This window comes from Pieris brassicae, chromosome 13 (genome assembly GCF_905147105.1).
Source record: "Pieris brassicae chromosome 13, ilPieBrab1.1, whole genome shotgun sequence".
Lineage (NCBI taxonomy): Eukaryota > Metazoa > Arthropoda > Insecta > Lepidoptera > Pieridae > Pieris > Pieris brassicae.
In genome coordinates this window covers 6,044,542-6,066,469 of record NC_059677.1, presented here as the reverse complement: position 1 = coordinate 6,066,469, position 21,928 = coordinate 6,044,542, and the positions used below count along the sequence as shown (strand labels likewise).

General features: G+C 34.9%; 1 protein-coding gene across 1 annotated transcript; it reads left to right on the top strand.

The window, feature by feature from the left end:
- Positions 1–7,117: 7,117 nt before the first annotated feature.
- Positions 7,118–13,323, top strand: LOC123717782 (coatomer subunit zeta-1). The gene is made up of 6 exons (XM_045673970.1): positions 7,118–7,171; positions 7,335–7,480; positions 7,809–7,908; positions 9,224–9,357; positions 10,616–10,706; positions 13,227–13,323. The coding sequence occupies exons 1-6, from the start codon at positions 7,133–7,135 to the stop codon at positions 13,272–13,274; spliced, it is 558 nt and encodes a 185-aa protein (XP_045529926.1). The 5' UTR covers positions 7,118–7,132; the 3' UTR covers positions 13,275–13,323.
- Positions 13,324–21,928: the final 8,605 nt, after the last annotated feature.

The window sequence follows — 21,928 nt, the reverse complement described above, 5'->3', positions numbered from 1 at the left end:
AATTTATCCGTCTCATTGCCATCGAATAATCGAGTTAGCAATTTCTGAGTTAGTTATTTGCAATTCGTGTAAGCAGAGAATAACGTGTGCCGAAAGCGGTCATCGAGGTCTCTGATTCAAAATCGTTTTGTCGTGTAAATGCGGTAAACGGGAAATTCAATCCGGACCGTTAATCCACACCGGCTACGAAATCAACAGAAGAATTGTGTTCGTCATGAGGCTTTTGGGTATCTCAAGAGAAGGCATTAACATTTTTTGTGGCCTTATGGATATATCTCAAGGCTTAGCAAATCGACGTATGACCACATCGTGCAACACATGTATACACAGCCTCGACAACAATGTTTGAGAGCGCCTGCAAAAAAGCTGCTGAAGAGGAAAAAGAACTCAACGTACAAAATGGAAGACCAGCTGACCATTTGAAAGTTTCGGGCGATGGATCGTGGAAAAAACGAGGATATACTTCATTGTACGGTGTAACTACACTTATAGGTTACTACAGTGGCAAAGTCATCGATCTCGCCGATAAAAGCGGATATTGTCATACCTGTGCCATCAAGAAAAAAACGTTGAAAAATGGTATGAAAACCATGAAGCAAATTGTTCTTCAAATCACGCCGGTTCGGCCGGGAAAATGGAAGTTGATTCGATATTGGAAATGTTCTGAAGGTCCATCGAGAAATTTGGAGTAATGTATAGTGATTACATTGGCGACGGTGACTCCAAAGCATTTCTTGGCATCCTGAACAGTGAACCATACGGTGATGAGTGTACAGTGACCAAAAGCGAGTGCGTGGGACATGTACAAAAGCGCATGGGTACTCGTCTCCGCAACGTGAGAAAACTAAAGAAGCTCGGTGGCACTTTAATAAAAAAAATTAACAATTTATTACGGTCTGGCGATTCGACGAAACTTGAATTCTGTAGAAGGTATGAGAAATGCAATAATGGCCACACTTGATCATTATTGTTCTACAGATGAATTACCTCGCCACGACAATTGCCCGGAAGTCGCTGAAAGCTGGTGCGAGTGGCGCAAAGCTGAAACGACAAACACCCTGGCTGCTTTCAAACATCCACCACGTCTAATTGACGAACATGTCGAGAAGCACATTCGTCCTGTGTATGAGGACTTATCTAAGGACGAGCTGATTACGAGGTGTTTGGATATATATATATGGGTTTTTTGTTTCAGATGAAAATTGCGACCTGCATCTTTCCCGCCGCACAACAAAGGCGCTCGCGAGACGCCTCGGCGATATACGGAATTGAGGCCAGCACAGGTGTGCCCAAAAGTATACTACAAATACTACAAAAAAATGAGATCCATCCATTTCATGTACAGCGAGTAAATCCTTATTACCTCGAGATTATGAACCTCGGATTGCTTTTTGCCAAACAATAATTCAAAAACACCGAGAAGACCCACAATTCTTAGAAATTTTTTTATGGTCGGATGAATCAACTTTTAAAAAAAACGGCTACATGAACCTACACAATCTGCACGAGTGGCACGTCGAAAATCCACGATTGATGAGACCAGACAGATCACAGTACCGTTTCAAAGTTAACATGTGGACTGGAATTTTGAACGGAAAAGTCATAGGGCCTTTTGAGTTACCAGAAGTTTTAAATGCTGAAATTTATTTAGATTTCTTACAAAATCATTTGCCCAATTTGCTGGAGGACGTGCCGCTTACTATTTTACGAGATATCTGGTTCCAGCAAGATGGTTGTCCAGCGCATTACAGCCGCTTAGTTCGAAACCACCTTAACCAGGAGTATCCAGACAGATGGATAGGGCGGGGTGGTACAATCTCGTGGCCCGCCCGCTCACCCGTCTCTCTCCATCTTATTTGAACCACGCTGTGGTCATTAGGAACGTTTTGGGTGAGCAAGAATCATTTGTTGTAATTTCAAAGAGATTGTTAAAAACAGACTTTGTTTAACAAAAAAAAATTCTTATGGCCGATCTAAGAAATAATGGACTCGGTGTTATACCACTGTAGAATCCTTATTAAATGCACTAACTTTTAAAACTGCGCTACTTGCCAAACTGGAGTAATACATTTTTTTTCAGGACGATCAGTTGAAGTAGTGCGAAAATTAATTTTGAAAACTTAGTACGGTATCAAATGACATTTTGCTAAAAGTTGGAGTGATCAGCACAGAGTTTAGGATCATAGGTTACATAAAACACTATTCGGGATGACGTAAGAGAAAAAAAATTGACAAAAAGTAAATATTTGTAACAACAGGAATGAAAAAACTGTCACATGGTGTGCATTTTCTGGAATAACAAAAAAATATCCATAACTTCAAAAATACACGACTTATTTTTTTTTCTGATAACTGGTGTGGCATTACCTATGAGAAAATTTCGACTTGACGTCGACTTTTGGGACACCCTGTGAATATCTTTCCTTCCCAAAAAAAATCCTTTAAAAAATAGATTTTTTTGAAGCCTCTAAATCAGGCTCCCCCCTTAAGACTGGAAATCCACAGTGAGCCAATAAAACATTGCAAGCTTTTAAGATTAACATTTGGGACAGCATGGCCTATCTCGCTGTGAAGTCACTCCAGAGATTAGCTGATGATGAACAATCGAATTTCCCTGTTGCTGCTCATATAGCTAAACATGATTATTACGTAGATGATTTAATGACGTCATGTGAAACAGATGCTGATGCTATTAATATCTACAATGACACAAGTCAATTATAATGGATTTAGTTGGATTTGAGCCACAAAAGTGGAGCAGTAATAGTAAAAATGTGCTAAAATATATCGGCGAGAATAAACGAGATGATCATGAACTGCTTTTGAAGGTGAATAACATAGTTACGGTATTAGGGGTGAGTTTTAATAGAGACAGACAAATTCAAATATACTCTAAATGTTCCTATAGTAACAGAACCTTTAACTAAACGGCAGATTCTCTCAGAAGTAGCATAACTATACGACCCTTTGGGACGGATAGCCCCGGTTGTTGTTATAGCAAAGTTAATCCAGAAGTTATGAATAATTGGATTAGATTGGGACATCACTATAAATGGAGATTTACTGAAGGAATGGTTACAATTCAGAGAAAATTTGATACATAGTAAACGCATCAAGATACCAAGGTGGCTACGTTATTCTTCTACATCTAAAGCAGAGTTACATGTCTTCGCAGACAGCATATGGTGCAGCAGTATACATGTCATTGAAGGAGATAAAGTTCATGTGAATTTAATATCAGCCAAAACTAAGGTTGCACCTATTACGAAACAGATTTCAATATCTCGACTGCAATTATGTGGTGCTGTGTTGGCAGCCAAGCTAATTTCTGAAATATCACATGTGTTAAACATATCTAACGAACACTTACATGCATGGACTGATACAACCATAGTCCTGGCATGGCTAAAGGGGGGACTTAGTCGGTGTAACACGTTGCTTCTGAGACGTGTCCTTTGGTGGGAGGAATGGACAAATATGTATACAGTCCACTACTCTTTTTCAGTAAAATAAAAAGTGTCATACGATTCACACATGTTATTATTGCAATTCATTAATTCAAGACCCTCAAATAATTCTCAAATATAATTCCTTGACAAACCCAAAATTAAATAAAGCACAAACAATTGAAGGGTTTTTTTACCAAAACAACGTATCTAACAAATTTGCTCATTTTTTCAGTGGTAACAAAAATGATCAGGACGCTTACTTGATGGGTCTGATTTCAACCTCACCAGCCGAGCACCATACCAAGAACAATGCCCAGGTATTCCGTATGTCAACATTCAAATATAAAATACGCATTGGACTGCAAGAAATTCCCACCTGTTTTACAGCATTTTGTAGCATACATGGAGTTGGCAAAAACCGTATTCGCCGCCTGCATCGATTGTTATGAGCAAATGTGGCAGTGCCAACGATTGTTATCAGCAAAGATCAAAGAGGAAAACACACTGAGAACAGAACAAAGAAAACACCTGAACCTATACACATATCTTCATTTAAAGCAAGACAATCTCATTATTCGAAAAGAGATAATCCTAACTGCTTGTATTTACAAGAAGATTTAACAGTTAATAAGATGTTTTTAAAATAAGAACAGAATAATATAGAAGAATAAAAATAATAACCTTAAGTTTGGGTTGCCACGCACTGACACATGTGCAATTTGTGATGCTTATAAGCTCAAGATTCAATGTGCAGCCCTGCCGGAAACTGCCAACATTCTATGAACTGAACACAGCTTACACCTTGCTAAAGCAGAAAAGTTTAGGGAAATAAAAAGAAGCCTAAAACAAAAAGCACAGATGTGAAATCATGTGCTTAAGCTTTGATTACATGCAAAATCTTCCGCTACCCCACATTAGAACTGGCGATGTTTTCTATAGTCGACAACTGTGGAATTTTGTTTTTGGAATTCATGACTTGGGCAAGAATAAAGTTTGTATGAACAGTTACTTTGAAACAGAAGGGAAGAAAGGACAAAACGATGTGACATCCTTCCTACTCAAGTACTTTAATGAGCATGAAACACATTAGTGATGGATGTTCTGGGCAGAACAAAAATTATGTCATGATAAATTTCTTGTATGCCTTAGTAGTACTTATTTTTGAACTATTTTAATACATATTTCCAATACAAAGACATACATATCTTCCAAACGATCAAGATTTTTCTCTCATCGGTAAATTTGCACGCATTGCATTTGAATCCTTCACCTTTCGAGGTAAAAAGTGTGAAACATGGCATGTTTCATGATATGAAAAGAGCTTTGGAACCATATTTTCAAAAACAGAGTAAGCCAGCAATGCGTATCGAAGAGGTATGTATGGTAAAAATTTTTTCACATAAGTAGTAATTACATTATTTAGAAATGAAAGAGTAATGAATGCACTGAAAGAGTAATTAACGTCGCTGACAAAAGACAACAAGAAGAAATAGTAATCTAGAATAAAACCTGTCACAGAGGTATTAAAGAATGTCTCATTTAAAACAAGTATACTTTTGGACAAATTTAGAAGAAAGGGTAACCAGTTTAATAAAATCTTTGGACACTTGTAAATGTATGAAATACGATCACAGACCATTTAAACCTCAATTACAGCTTACACAAATTCAACCAAGACATTTTCAAGAGTTATTTATAGATCTATTGTCAGTAGGAGATAAATATTACTTGACAATATTAGACGCGTTTAGTAAAATAGTACAAGCTTGAAATCCCAGACAAATCAACACCTGAAGTAGTTAGAGGACTTATGGCACAGTAGTTGGAAGAGTGCTTTGTATCAGTTTTTGAAGTACTTGCAATATTTTCATCAGTGTGTGTGCCACATTTTTTCTTTTTAGAGGTTTTGGTTTGGATTTTCATACTCTGTCAATAGATCATGACCTTTTCTCTGAAAAAAGTAATATCATTATACATACACACATACAAAACCAGCACCAGCTATTGCAGTTTGTTTATTTATATACACCTATTGTCTATGTAATAGTTACAAATGAAAAAATATCAAGTTTGATTAGGCAAGAAAATTAACATGTTACTCACTTTTATATGATTTTAAAAAATTGTAGTTGAAATTTGACTGCCTTTTAATGTTTTAGAGCATTTCTTGCTATCAGCTGATATATTATGACTCACTTTTTTATATCTTTAAAACAGTGTAGGTAGAGAATAATTATCATCCCTGAAACAAAATAGAAAATAATATGGGGATTAACCATAAAAATTACATGTATGAATTTTACAGGTATAGATAAATCAATGTATTAATTAAAGTATTTAACAATAGTTGTTTGGTTTAATATGAAAACTTAGGTACTTGTTTACAAATCGGATTTGGCGGGTAGTTAATTAAAAATAACATGGGATATAATCATTAATTTTGTGTACTTACATGTTTTCAAGTTTAATTCACTAAAAATATGGTTACCAAGTAATTTATTCAGTACGTTAGGTTAGGTCACCGGTTAATCGAATTTATGATCAACTTGCAAACCATAATTATTTTGTTCACTTTTTTGGTTTCGTTATTATTTTATCGGAAAGCAAGATTACTTTATTAAGTGTAAAAAGATTAAAGTGATAATTCGTTCGTTCGGTTCAACACATTTGGCAAGTGGCAATCTAAGTGGCTTGCACAGATTACTACTAATACAAAATACTCCCTGGGTTTGACGATATTTTAAACTTCGTTACCGTTAAGGCGTTGAGTTGATAGCCGGTTTTAGCTCCCTGTTTTGCCAAGTTCTCGCGACAAAGAACACTGTATAATCACTTTATGTTATACATACTATATTACCCTAATTTAACTAAATTTAAAACCTTTAAATTTAAATGTAGAGGTTATTTTCTTACAACCCGCTACCAGTATTGCCAGTCGCGAAAATCCTAGACCGGGGGGCTCCTTCTTACAATTGTTAACTTGATGTCGGGTAGTATTGGTTATTTCTTCAGTTGGGCACTTTTGTTTACACTCTTCACTGATATATATACTTTAAAATTTTAGTAACTAACCTGGGTGCGCAAGTGCAACTTGTTTTTATATCCTTTTCCCTACTTCGACACGATCCCCTCCGGGCTGACTATGACGTCAATTCCGTAAAAGCACAGAGTAAGTAAACTAAACAACTGTGAAACATGCGCTCTTACCTTAATAGTATGATTATATATTTTCTTTAACTAAAATTAGCAGGGTTTATATGATTAAAAAGCTAACACAATATTTACAAAATAACTTACCGACTACACGATGCCACTATACACAAATATGATATAAATATTACATATAATACAAAAATTAAAACTACTAGCTTATACTCGGCGTTTTACCTAGTAAAATTAAATTTTCACCACAATGAAAAATGAACGCCTACCATGAACAAAAATTCCCGCGCCTTTTTCGTTCGTTGATTTAGTCTGTTTACAGCAGTGCCTTGACTGTATTTTCTACTATGTACACATACATTGTTATTTGCCCAGATATTTGCCGTGGTTGATAGTTGACACTGACACCGACACGTCAATGTGAATATATTCACATTATATAAAAAATATTTAGTCCTGTTTAAATTAAAGAACTGATTTGTGCTTGAATTCTAAATCTATTTTATGTTTTAACAGTCAAAATGGTTCACAAAAAAGTAAATATAGATGGCTCCTTATTCGTAAGTGTTTTTTTAGCCTGAATTTCTTAATGATTTAGCCATAGATTCACCATATTCTCTTCAGTCTAATCACCCCAAAACATATATTGTTTTAATTTGCCTTATTGCTTAATTTGTTGTTGATTTACTTATAAACGTGTTTAATGTTATTATACTATTGTAGGAGCCTACCCTTTACCTAGTAAAAGGCATGTGCATTCTTGATAACGATGGCAATCGGATCCTGGCAAAGTACTATGATCCAGCTATTCTACCTACTACCAAAGAACAAAAGGCGTTTGAGAAGAATCTTTTTAACAAGACTCACAGGTACTTTAAAATCTGGTTTATTGATATAAATTATATTTAAACGATATCATCAAAAATCCTTTTGCACAGCACAACCATGCACAGTAGAATAATTACACTCTGCAATGTATCTGGTTTATAATTTATGAATTTGAATGGTTTATTGGAAAAGAAACAAAATTAAAATTACTAGGTATTGGAACTACTACTAATTACTAATTATCTATTAATAATATATACTATTATTTATTTTTACATATTATTATAAATTTTATTTTGTAAGATGGGAGCCATAGTTTGCTATAAGTCTTAGTACTTGTCTAACCATAAATGTTATGTCACTTTTCAGAGCAAATGCAGAAATCATCATGCTAGATGGATTAACTTGTGTATATAGAAGTAATGTTGACCTTTTCTTTTACGTCATGGGAAGTTCACATGAGAATGAGGTATGTTAATTAAATTCTATTGAAGGTACAATGAACACAACCAATATTGAAACCAAACCAATAAAACATTTGTGCATATGATACAGGTATATTAGACTGATTCAAAATATATATATTTTTCTTTGAGTCAATATATCTAAAAAGCTTCTTTGTTAAACAAAAAAAAAAACCTCCTAAAAATGAGCTTGATATCTTGAAAATTGAGCTGGTGCATGGTTGGGTCCCCTTTCCATTTAAAATGCATTGGAAAAAAAAACATTTTTCTTTATTTTCATTGTAAATTGTAAATTTTTTTTTCAAATTTCCCTTTTTAGTGTCTTGTAGGAAATTAAATTTTCTACAAAAAACGAAAATTATAAAAACTCAAAATGTGTGTTTCAATTTTTCTATTATATTAGTAAATTTATTTTATAATTTTCAATTATACACTGATTTAATATGTATACATATAATTTTTTTCAATATATTTACCCCTGTAGAATGTTAAAGTTCAAAAAACTTTGCTTGTTGCAATTTGGATATGATTTATGATGTTGCTGGACAACTTTCCATTGATATTGTTTTTGAGTTTCATATTTAGTGGCAAACTGATTAAATTCCTCAACAAGAGCAACCCCTCTCTCAGCGACATCGTTTACTAATTTGATATTTTTTAAAACAGACAAGATAAAAAATTTAAACACACTTATTTTACTTTTTATAATTTTCGTTTTTTAAAGCCCTGTAACATTGTCCTATGCATTTTAGCGAAAAAATGAAAGCAACCTTTTTTGTAGAGAATTTAATTTTCTACAAGACACCAAGAAGAGAAATTAGAAAAAAAATTTTTTCGATGATTTACAATGAAAATAAAAAAAAGTTTTTTTTATGCATTTAAAGGGACGCCCCCATGCGCAAGCTCATTATTTAGGAGGTTTTTTGTCTAACAAAGAATCTTTTTAGATATATTTACTCAAACAAAAAAAATTGGATCAGTCTAAGGTATATATTCTACACCAGAGGCTTTTTGAGATTTACTTGTGAAATGGACTATCAACTATAAATTATAATATTTATGTCTATACTATGAGAAAACTATATCTACAGAAATACTAGTTTAAAAGGTCTAATAGTTACAATAGTGTCCAGTAGTAAAATTATTTTATTGAAGCCAACAGAATAAAAACATTTAAATGATTTTCATTCATTTTAATGGCTACATTTTTGTTATGTTAATAATGTATATTCGTCAATAAATTTACTTTAAATAAGGAACTTGATGTAAAAGTGACCTATTCGGTGGTAAAGGTGCTTATAATAAATTCAATGCTTACAGTTGATCCTGCAATCCGTACTGTCAGCGTTATATGAGAGTGTGAGCATTCTCTTGAGAAGAAATGTTGAAAAACGAGTGATTCTGGATAACTTGGACGCAGTCATGCTGGCCTTCGACGAGATCTGTGATGGCGGGTGAGCATTAAGAATTTATTTTGTTTCCTAAGCAAGGTTCAAATTCTCAAATAGGTTACATTGCAGCCCATGTATGTTACATTTTTCTATATATCAATATATAGTATCCTTATTAAGAAATGAGTGAAGCCCGCTTACAAATACAAACCCAAACCTTAAGATATCTTTGAATAAGGGAGCGTTAAAGTATTACGTAACGCAATTTTTGGAGATTCTTGATCCCCCCCCCCCCTTAAACGCTGCCGTAACGTTTTCTGTATCCAATAGTAAAACGTTTCGTGACCAACCCCAGTGACTCTTAATACCTAAAAGTTACCGTGGTGTAAAGAACTGGAAAGTCAAAAATAATATTATATATATATTATAATATAACAATATCGCGTAATTCAAACCGCGCCTCGCATCGTAACGTTTTACAAGACGACTCCCCCCTCCCCCAATTTGTTACGTAATGTGTATTGCCTGCAAATAGCAAAGGTGCACATGGGCTGTGACGACTGAGCTTTTTGGCCATACTGAAGGCTCGTTAGCTTATTATCAATATTGTCTAACTATGACACTACCTATGAGGGTATTGATTTTTCCCACCTCACCAAAGATGTGAGGAAGTCTTTGATTTTGTCTTTCATTTGTTACATTTTAGTTTTTATTTTCTTTAGTTTAAATTTTTTTATATAGTTTTCTCTATTAATGCACTTACTTGTTTTCTGTTACATATATATTGCTTATATGTAATCTGTTTTGGCTTTCTGTATTGTTACATAATGTGTATAGCTGTAATAGAGCAGTGTTGGCCTAGTGGCTACAGCGTGCGACTCTCATCGTCCCGTAGGTTCGATCCCCGGCTGTGCACCAATGGATTTTCTTCCTATGTGCGCTTTTAACATTCGAAAACGGTGAAGGAAAACATCGTGAGGAAACCGGCTTGCCTTAGACCCAAAAAGTCAACTTGCCTATTAGATTAACGAATGATCATGAAACAGATACAGAAATCTGAGGCCCAAACCTAAAAAGGTTGTAGCGCCATTGATTTATTTTTTACTTTTTATGTTAGCTGTAAGATTACCAATAATAAAATAAATAAATATTCCGGCTGACGTTGGCACCCTTAGATTTTGAATGTTCCATTTCTTATTGTATATCACTATGTTAGATACCAAATATGGCTTTTTATTGCTATTATTGCAGTTATTAATTCTTAACCGTTTGGTTAGTTTGGGTGCAATTTGATTGACATGTGATATCGTGTACCTTGCAGCATCATATTGGACGGCGACGCGACCTCGATCGTGTCTCGGACTGCTCTGAGGACTGACGATGTGCCCTTAGGGGAGCAGACTGTCGCACAGGTAATTCTTTGGTTCATTTTGTTTTTATCTTTGTACTGAAATTTATCGATACATACATATAAAGATAACTAGATAATGTTGTCATGTTTTTAACTTTTAAAAACTTTTATATACAACTTTATTCCAAATAGTCCAGATACCACTATATGAATTAATATTGTTCAAACTTGTTGTTAAAAGCTTCCACCGATCTTAAAGGTTGCGATACCTTCGCGATCGGTTATACGCTGACCCGTAGCCGTAACAAGCTTTACGATTCCACGAGAAGGGCTTTTATAAAATGTCTTCAAAAGCTGGTATCTGATCACTGTTCGTGAAGCTCCAGTATCGAGTGTTAGGTTACACTTAGTTCCATTGACTTCTCCGTCGATAACTAAGGTATTCCCACGTCTAACCTTCACATCACCTCGGAAGTCTTTCTTGGGGCACGAAAACCTCATGTGCCCTACTTCCCCACACGTGTAACAGGTTGGCTCACGTTGACCATTAGCTTTTTCCGTGATAGCCCTAATGCGGTAAGGTTGAGGATCTTTCCGAATCGCCTCCACCTCCAACGCATGGGCTAGAGCATCCTTCAGGTTCTTGGGGTGACCAAGATTTATACTAATCCTGACTTGGTTTGCACTAATATCTTGTCTGCTACATCTGGTAAGGATGCGTAGGCTTTCCTTATCAGCGTCTCTATTTCCAGGCCCCATTCTTGTAAGCTCTCATTTGGTTGCTGCACTCTCTCCCGTAATTGAGCCCTATAGACTGGCTCCAAATGTGAGTCCCCACAACGTGACTCACGGGCATCCAGCAGTCGCGTTAGTGTCACATCACCTTTCATGGCTTCTAAAACGGTCAAGGCTTCGCCTCGCAGTTCCAACATAAGAGCAGCTACAGCCTGATCATTTTTCCAACCGTTCATCTTGCACAGAGCATCGAACTGTACCTTATCCCCCCCCCAACAACCCCCAAGATGAAGAACCATTAAAGGTGGGTGTTTCCAGCGTTCTAGATGATTCCACAAAACCTGACATCTTAAGGCACTGAATCTCCTTTTCTAACTCAAGCAAGCGTTTCTCCTGTTTAGATAACCAACTGTCCAGGTTTTCAAAGTTATCTTTTAATGTCTCAGTTTTCATTGTCTGCATCTCCGCAGCTGCTGCAGACTCTGCCACAGACTCCTCTTGATTCTCCCTTGGAGTAATTGGCATTTTTCTATCCCACTTCTGACACCAAAATGTTACGAGCTAGGGGATCGGATAGAAAATGCCGTAGATTTCTTCAAGGGTTTATTTCTTGAAAAATTATTGAGGAATTTATGGGTACAAATTAATTGCAGAGATGCACTTATAGCACACAAAAACAATCACTTATTACTCCACTTATGCACTCTTCACACAGTACTTTATCACTTGTATTCACTTTATTCGCACTTTATCGGTTCGGTGTTTCTCTCTTGTTATCGCATTCAAAACTAAAGGCGACTGGTCGCGTTTCGGCTCGCTTATATATCCCTGGGAATAATTCTAAACAATATTCGAGAACTTTCTAGGCGGGCTTGCTACTGAGTAGCGATTGCACAATTCTAGAACGTCTGCACTCTTTGTCTCTTTCGCACGTTGCTCCGTCCTTGTCGTACGGCGTTCTAGACTGCTCAGTCCAGTTTCGAGAAAGTTCTGATCTTCTCTCTCTCTCTCTCTCGTATCATTTCGTCCTTGTCTCACACCTAGAAAGTTTGGTCTAGAATATTCCATCATCAAAGGAGTATACCTAGGCCTGAAAACGGGTCTCCTGAAAACTGCACCACTCTACTACACATGTTCTGAAACCGACTGAAAAAAGGTTTCAGCTTCCTGAAAACTAGGGTAACATTATGGAAATTACAATTTCCTAATATGTGATTGACCCTCTCCTGAAACGGTCAGAAATCATATTACAGCCTGCTGAATAGTTCTCTAACTAGTGGAAAAATCTAGAAACATTGCAGTCGACCCGTCTTCGTAACAATATATTGTTACTGTGGGTTGATGTCAGCCGATCACATACTTGCCTTCGATTTGCTCACCTGCATCTTTCACAAATTAAAGTCAATTAGTTATAATAGTGTTACCATTGAAAGAACACAATTTTTTAACAGGATTAAAGCTATTTGTATTATTATAAATTTATAATTTTTACATAATTTTAAATTTAAATTTTCCGACGTTTCGCGTGCTTTACAGCGTGCATGGTCACGGTGACTGAAGACAAAATGTGTTGAATGTCAAAAGTATCACAGCTGCAGAGAAAGTTGTGTTATCTGTATTTATTTACCCGGAGTCAAAGACAATACTACAGTGTTACCATCTTAACTAAACTAAAAAATGTATTAATTAAAATTAATAAATTATTATAAGAAAACTAAAAAAAATTACATAATTAAATTATTAGACCATGTCTAAATGTTATTTTGTGTTTTAATAACATCGTTTGGAAAAATCTTATTAATGGATCAATGCACTGTTTAAAATATATTTTTAATAATATTTCCAGGTTTTGCAGTCGGCGAAGGAGCAACTCAAGTGGTCGTTGTTGAAATAAATCTGTATTTTATGTTTAATATGCTTTAATAAATAAATATTTATCCTTACTGATTTTTATTGCAACGAGGGATTGCACAAAATTAGCTTCGCTCGTTTCTAAACAATTTGTTTTAGAATGCATTTCATATAAAACATTTCAACATAAACTATAGTATCAGTTACAAGATATCTATTCTAAAAATACTCTTTCAAAAGAGAGAAGAAAAATTAAAATGTTTGGTTTAGTTATTTGAAGATTCGTCAAATGCTCTTTAGTTTTTTATGTTTAAAGAACTGTTTTTCTAATTACAAAAAATGTATTTTTATTTACATTTAAAACTAAAAATATAAAGGGTACCTCGGAATGTTTTTCGTTTTTAGATGTTAAATGAAAAAACAATATAAATTTAATCTCCTTTTAATTTATGTTAGTTTAAAAAGCAATTCTTGAAGTTTATTTTTGAAAAACAACCGTTTGCAAATACCCGCTATTCATTTGTTCATACTCATTTAACCTGGAGGTAAAATTTTCAATAACTCGCTGGAGCATCGCTCTTGTAATAGAGTTGATTTATTTAGATATTCTTTGCTTCAAAACTTTTAGGTTGGGTGAAAATGGATTGTAAACTTTGCTTTTTAGGTAGCCCCATATGAAGAAATCAGCAGGTACGTATGGTATAGGATTAAATCAGGACTCCTCGGTGGCCAATTGATGTCTTCTCGGCGACTTATCACCCTTCCAGGGAATCATGAAGACCAGCTAATGAGTCATTTGTAACATGACAAGTGGCTCCATCTTGCTGGAATGTGTTCCGGTTGTAGCCCTTCTGGTTTTGCCACTAAATGTTATTGAAAATTTTAGTTCCAGCTTATGAGTATGAACAAATGAATGGTGCTCATTTGCAAACGGTTGTTGTTCAACTTCAAGAATTGCTCTTTAAACTAACATAAAATAAAACGAGATTTAATTGATATTTTGTTTTTTATTTAACATCTAAAAGCAAAAAACATTCTGAAGCCCCTTTACGAACGAGATACACGTCGCCATCAGCCGTCCCAATTTTAGTCTACAAGGCTCATTCTGATATGCTCTAATGCCCTTTTATTAAATGGATAAACCCTCTCTATTTCATCAAGAAATGAAAAGTCTTACTCATGTATTATTATGTATAATATACCTAAACACTACTCAAAAACAAAAACGCCTTTTGAAAACTTATAGCAATATTTGCACCAGATAAATATTGCTTAAATTTTAGTCAAAATAAATTGAGTTACACTTTGCGCCATCTGTGCAAATATTGACACTTTATTATGGAGGTAGTATTTTCTATTCCTTTTCATAACATGGAATAGAAGAAATTTGTATAAAAGAAGGTACAACTTTTTTCCTTACCCTTCTTGATTGGGGTTTTAGGGTATAGTTCATTAGAACTTCGTATGGATTTAGCTGTAATCTATTTTGGTTAAAGCATAATTAAACTACTTTCTTAATAACTACTAACTGACGTGAGACTTATCTTAAATTATCCTGATTTATGTGTCTTTTTACTTTCTATTTTTAATGTGTCATCTTTTTAATTTAGTTTCTTTTTTTGTTCCTGTTTGGTTTTGTTTTAATAACTGTGTATAACATGTATTTTTGCACTACTTGCCTATCTTATGTAATTTAATACATTTTATTTATTTTTTTCTTTACTCACAGTAGTTACTTAGAAGAGATCGATAAGGCCGCTAGTAGTTGCCGTCCTTTTGATTTAATTATGTTCATTTTTTTATTTTTCATATTGTAGTGTAACGAAGTGTTAATAAATAAAAATTAAAAACGTAATTTAATTATGAGAATGTACGTTCCGGACAATTATTACCGCTGCCGGAAACATAACCTTTTTGCTGTGCGTTCGGCTCGTACTGTCCAGCGTCAACAAGCTCCCATTCCTCGGTTACTCTCGCTGCTTAATAATTTTGTAAATAGCTAAATTGTATTGTATTTTAGTTTAATGTTATTTTTAGTTAGAATTTGGCCACGCATGGGCTGTAAATAAATAAATAAACTAAATAATTGGTTTATTAAATGCTTTCAATTTGTTTAATCCGTATAAACATTACTGAATACGACAGTAAACATACACGGTAATTAGCGGTTTTTTCTACTCATATCACAATGATTGAATAATCCTTCTGTGGCGCGTATGGCCATTGCAGATTTACTTAGAAAATCAGAACTAAAGCCAGTACATGATACATTAGTTAAGATATAAACCTAAGAATTCTGACACAAATTAATTAACAAATTAATAATATAAAAACGCATCGCATTCTGGCTTTAATTAAAATGCAAATGAAGTCATCGCAGGCCGTATCACAGATGACTGGATTATTTCGTCGCTCGCCATTAAAATTAACGATGCCCTATGTCCTAGAGATTGTTGGTGTTTAGACTGTATGGCTATAGGTAAAGGGCGATATTCGGGTGAATGCAGGTTGTGTTAGGTCGTTTTGTGGCAAGCAGGCGGAGTGTGCGCCGGCGCATTCCTCGGGACTTAGTCACAAAGGCTGACGGCCTTGTGAACACCTCCCATGAAATCCTTGATCGGATATAGCGCATAGTTTCGCTTTCATTTTTTTTTGCGCATGCGTGAAAATGCAATGCAAGGATTCGTAAAAAGCTCATACTGCAAAATTCGCGAATCGGAATATAACAGAAATGTCTGTAGTTCCATTCAGTACCCCGCCTCATAAATATTGAAAGCCTTAAAATCGACCTTTTCATGGGGTTTATTAATTACACGGACAGTTCTGTAAAATTAGGAGACACAATGATGACGTAGCGTTATCGGATCGTATATTTAACTGAGAGACGCCTCCGTCGTCCTCATAGACGAGGAGTCTATGACATTCGAGGGTACTTCAAATACATTGATCTGATATCGTTTTAATCATTTAGAAAAAGTTGCATTATATACATCACAAAATTTTAAAAGGCAAAGTACCATCCGTTTCACCTCGACGTCCATCGTTCCACAACTGAGCGTTTTCGAAGGCAGTTTTTGCCACGCACCACCACTATGTGGAACCAGCGGCCCACTGAAGTATTTCCGAACCAAATCGACTTAGGGTCCTTCAAGAAAAGAGCGTACCAATTCTTGAAAGGCCGGCAACGCACTTTCGAGCATTCTAGCAAAGTAAGTGTCATTGAGCAGCGGTATCACTTTACATCAGGTGAGCCTCCTGCCTGTTTGCCTCCTATTACATCTCTCTTTAACCGGCAGCTCAGGTCGTGGTCAGCAACGAAGCATCTAGAGCGGACTATATGTTTCCACCGGTTTCTGTCCAGCGCTTCTCTGACAGTGTATAATTTTAAGGTCGATGTGCCTCACTTGATCGATCCATTGTTGCATGTCCAGGTGATCTTTTGCTTGGTGTATTTTTACAAAATTATTGTATCTCAACTTGACTTCTCCTGTTGGCCTTCTTTTGCGTAGAGAACATTATTCAATGACTCCTGCGAGACTCGCACTTGGGCTTGGGCAGTCGTGGGGTGGTCAATCGCCTGAAGGCAGGACGAACGCTCACTGGAGTCAGCGAAATACACAGTAAAGGTCCTCGCCTTCCCCGGTGAATGCGGTTTTTTACCATAATCTGATTTTAGTTTGTCATTGGCTATCGTGATTGGATCATATATTTGGTTGCCTTTAAACTGCTATCTGTAGAAATAGCTCAAAGGATCCATAAATAATAGTTAAAAAACCCTGATTTTTAATGATGATATACTTCCAAATGAAGTGAATACTTTCGTGGTAATATTGGCACATTGTCAACTCGCATAAGAATGTATTACATCATTAAAAGATTACAAAACATTTCATAAAACTATTGTCTGTTTGCTGTGGGCTCAGTTATTATTCAGGTAAAGGTAGGGCCCAGGTAGGTATTTAGCGGACTTCATATTTGTTGTCATCTCTCAAAGTATTTTGTAAGAATTTTTACGATCTCTTTTGTGTTCACCTGTTTTTGTGCACGTTTTTGTTCGCTTTGCGTAAATCTACTTGTGTCGACAAGACGCGACACGCCTTGTGTTTCATTTATAACGTTATATTTAAGTATCTATAAAACATGTATTTTTGGTTGGTAGTTAAATGGGACATTAAAGTGTTGTAAAATTAGACAGTAGCCCATAATTTAGGAAACTGATTTTGGAAGAACCACCACAAGTCATTTAATAGAAGTGATCTTAAGCACAGTTTTTCGGGAAATAAGATCTTATATCTTAATTATTAAAAATGTGTATAAAAATCTTGACCGCTCCTGGTTGATATTGAAAAAGTTAAGTTTGTCATCTGAAAAACATTTAGCCGAGAATGTTTTTACAAAAAACCTTCAATAAAATTCCAAAACCATGCGCAAGAGCATGACACAATAGACATAAACGCGCACCGCGCTCGCCAACTTACTTAAATAATTGCCACTTCCTGTTGCCTGAACTTAACTCAAAAGAATTATTGGAATCACGTTAAGAACTTGAAGTATTAGAAAATTTATTACACACCTCATATTTTTGTCTGGTTGTTAGATTTTTTTGACTTTTAAATAAAATAATTAATACAACTTTAAATTTTTAGGACGATAAAAGTGCCATTGCATTGGAATTTAAAGAACTTAGTGTTCTAGTAAGTAATCTTAATAAAGAGCTGCGATGTGTAAGTTTTAGCGCTTAAACATTAAAAGTCTATTTAAAAACTTATTTTGAAAGTGTTAGTATAATTTAAAATAAATAAGTCTACAATTTGGACTTCCTCCAGTTGTGTTAGATAGCTTGGTGGTCTCAAAGTATAAAATATGAGGAGCAACAATAGTGAGCAGGGAGGGGGAAAGGCGGCGGTCTCAATGAAACTTCTACCTGGATTATCTATCGAGTGATAAATTATAAATATGGCATTTGAACGGCATTTATCATCGAAATGGGGCTTGGGCCTTTCAAATATATTGTGCGATTGTTTAGTATTGGAATGTGAAGCGGCGAGATGTGTTAAGTCGAGCCACCATTTTGTGTAACATAATAGTGTCAAGGAATTAATAACGATTGTTTAGTGATTTAAAATTCACTTGCCTACGATAATCGTAATAATTATATTGAAATTAATGAAATTCTGTAATAATCTCAGTAGTAATAAGGTAAAATTAAATAATTATCTTATTTGTATTCATGTCTATGATAATAAAAGCCTTTTGTTATACTTTATCTAATTTAACTTTATTTAACCAATTTCTGTAAAGTTGCATATAGTAGATCATATTTCTAAAAATAAGGTTATAAAGAAGTTTCACTTCTTACGTGTGTACACTAGTAAATGTACACATTTTTTTTCATTTATTTTAAAAAGCACACTGACGAAACACATACAAACACTAACAGAAAACACATGACATACACCAACACGATACATCAATGTGCATCAATGACAAGTGTGCACAACATTTAGTGGGAAACATTACAATGACAAAGATAAAATAACTTTAACCTTAATAGTAAAAGACAAACTAGACCAAAAAATACAAATGTACATTTTATATAGTTCTACTTTGCAATTGTCACTATTGGTCACGGATCAACAATGGCTGCAGCATCTTACGCCTGAAGACATGGAGACTGTCATTAAATGGATCTGCTTTGCATGTAATCAGAGCGTCGTTCAATGTAGAAAGAGATCTGTTTAGAGGAGCATAACGACCCACAGTTGGTCCTCACTGCAGGAACGTAAAAAAGGACTGAAGTGTTTCTTGTGTTACTCTTTAAGAAGTTCATTTGGCAGTTATTAGGTAAATCTACCAAGTTACAAAAACAATATATTTTTATATATTAATAATAATAAAGGCCGTTTAATTTCCAATAATGACAAAAGATAATTTATACATTACTTTACTTATCTTGTTATAATTTATATCCTATATCTTAGCTAAATTCAGAACCGTCGATAACCCTTCGTGGGTAGAGGCCTCCTCCAGCTTTTTCCAACTGACTCAGTTCATGGCTTTCTTTCTCCATTCGCTTCCTGTTACCGCTTTTATATTTTTTATATTACCAACAAATAATTTATAATTAAATTTAAATTCACCCAAGAATAGTCTTGCATCATCTGGTTTTACTTACCAGGGCTGCCTGACTACTTGTCTGTTTATTTTTGAACTTTTTCTTGTGTCATTATAAAGAGCAATAATTTGATTATTTAACCATTAGAATCCTACGATAACATGGATGAATTAACAAAAGCAAGGTGTGAAAAAGTTCAATAAAATTTCCCAAATAGCGTACGCTGTGGAAATTATTCACATTTAGCCGTCAACTAATATACTAATTAGAAGTCTATTTATTTAATAAAGCTCTTAGTTATAGAATATCATGCTGCGGGTGGAACCGCAGAGCACAGCTAGTTGTTTTATATGGCCATGGAGACAAAGGGGCCAACAGGAGTCAGCATTCCGTTAATACGTGATTTAATTCACTTTATTCTGGTCTTTCGGCAACAGTCTAGACATATGTCAAATGAGTATTAGCGGTAAAAAGAGATAATTTTCTTAATTGCTCTCATTTAACTTAACTATTTCTGTTTTGTATACTTAATTACGAATCAAGATAAACCAAAACTAGTTTTTACATAAAAAATGACCAGAAGTCCATGGCGACATTATTTAAGGGTAAAAGTTCAAGAAGCAAGACGTTCAGTCTGTAGTTAGTCGGCTGTGAGTGGTTCAATATGAATGCGCGCGCAGTTGCGGTATACGTATAGTAAACCTGTCTCAGGCAAATGCCTACACAGAGAGACAACAATTTTAATTACATAAATGTCTAGTATTTTAATATATATTTGAGTTACGTAAGAGAAATTACTATAAAATATAAAACTAGAAAGCAATTAAACGACTTCAATAAAAAAGCCGTTTATGAACATCATTACATAAGTAATCAATTATATTTTAATATAAACACCCGCTATATGCCTCTGAGGGAAGTCAAGTGTAGATCTAACATGTGGCTCATGGGTCTTGATTGTCAGAAGACACTGGATAGGCTTTGCCAACCACTTACACATCAGGCAAAATCGTCACTCTGAAACGTGATATCTCGTTGGTACCTTATGAATTAGGATTCATCTCGAATCATCTCGAATCAGGATCTCGACTACTAAACCCCTAGGTTCCAAACTCCAAGCGCCTTTGCCTCGCCTTGTCAATCACAGCTGGCAGCTAAGAGCAGCGACATATGTATATACACACTAGCAGCTAATAAGCTGATGCGCGCGTATTTGGAGATTTGGAGAAACTATCCAACCTTTAAAAAACCAATTTTTAAAAGAGTTCAAAGTTGGAAGAAAGTTCTTTAGGGAATTTGTGTTATATTGAATGGTCTTCAGTTTTAAAGAACTACCCCTCAAATGTGTATCTTCACTTAAAATAAAGAGCTTCTCAATACCTGGAACATTATAGTGGCCAGTGACGATTTTATAGGTTTCAATGAGATTTCCTCATAATTGCCTACTTCCTAAATCAGTCAGAACGAGTGCTTTCAGACGCTTATTATAAGATTTGTTCCTAAGTGACCTGATCATTTTCGTGGCTTTTCTATGAACCCTTTCAATCATATGAAATAAGGATATTAGTATCCCTGCAAATCGTACCTCTTTTAGAGTAATACATCTAAATCTATGATAAAAACACTACATATACACATCTATTCTAATCGGGACGATGGACTATCAACTGCTCGTAGCCGCGCCATGTGATGGGATCTAATCAACACATCTTCAACAGATCTACAACGCCTAAATGTGCTTCTAAGCGCGGTTATACCATACATTTAGTTCTCGTGTCGAACAATCAATAGAAAGTGTAAAAATGTATAATTAATATTGTAATTTAAAATTCTATCTTACAATATATATATAACATTATATATATAACACAATATATACATAACACTAGGTATGTGTTGTTCCTAGTGGAGGTTTCGTGCTATTGCTTTCGGGCTTCAGCCAAATGGGCAGGTACGAATTTTGCAGGACTATGGTCGCTCAGAAAACAATAGGTGATGAAATAGGTACATCTTATAGTACTCTCGTTTCGTGAGGTGAGTGAGACTCCATGATCTATCCTCTGCTCGTAGAATGTGATGACCATCCGCCTTCTACGTCTGCTAAAAAAAATATATGCAGACAAGATTGAATTTTTCCGCTGATTTTTCAACCTTTATACCGTAAGAACCACATAACTCACATTAATTGCTGTTAGAACACTGTATATATTTTGTAATAATATAGAGATTATTACAAAATCAACAATCACAACTGGGGGACGTGAATTATTGAGCTAAAGTCTATCTATCTGCTGAGATGACTTCTTCTATTTTTGGAAAACTATGTAGCACTAAAGGTACATGAAACGCAAGCACCTATTTTTTAATTAAGGTAGTTTATAAATAAAGTATTTATTATTTCATTGTAATTTTAACTGTTTGAGTAGACAAAAAGAGGCTATTGCGATCGCTTCATTATTTTTCGAGTAAATCGTCAATATCGCTAGAACTAAGTACGTACGTACATTAAATTTATATAACCAAATGAATTATAAATATAATAACGTTCATTCATAAATCATGGTTCAATAAGGGATCAATTA

What these genes read in the sequence shown, in the direction of transcription:
- LOC123717782 (XM_045673970.1), top strand. Translation starts at nt 7,133, where the DNA reads ATGGTTCACAAAAAAGTAAATATAGATGGCTCCTTATTC. An exon ending in ATATAGATGGCTCCTTATTC is followed by an intron (nt 7,172 to 7,334) that starts GTAAGTGTTTTT and finishes ATACTATTGTAG; the next exon opens with GAGCCTACCCTTTACCTAGT. An exon ending in GACGAGATCTGTGATGGCGG is followed by an intron (nt 9,358 to 10,615) that starts GTGAGCATTAAG and finishes TGTACCTTGCAG; the next exon opens with CATCATATTGGACGGCGACG.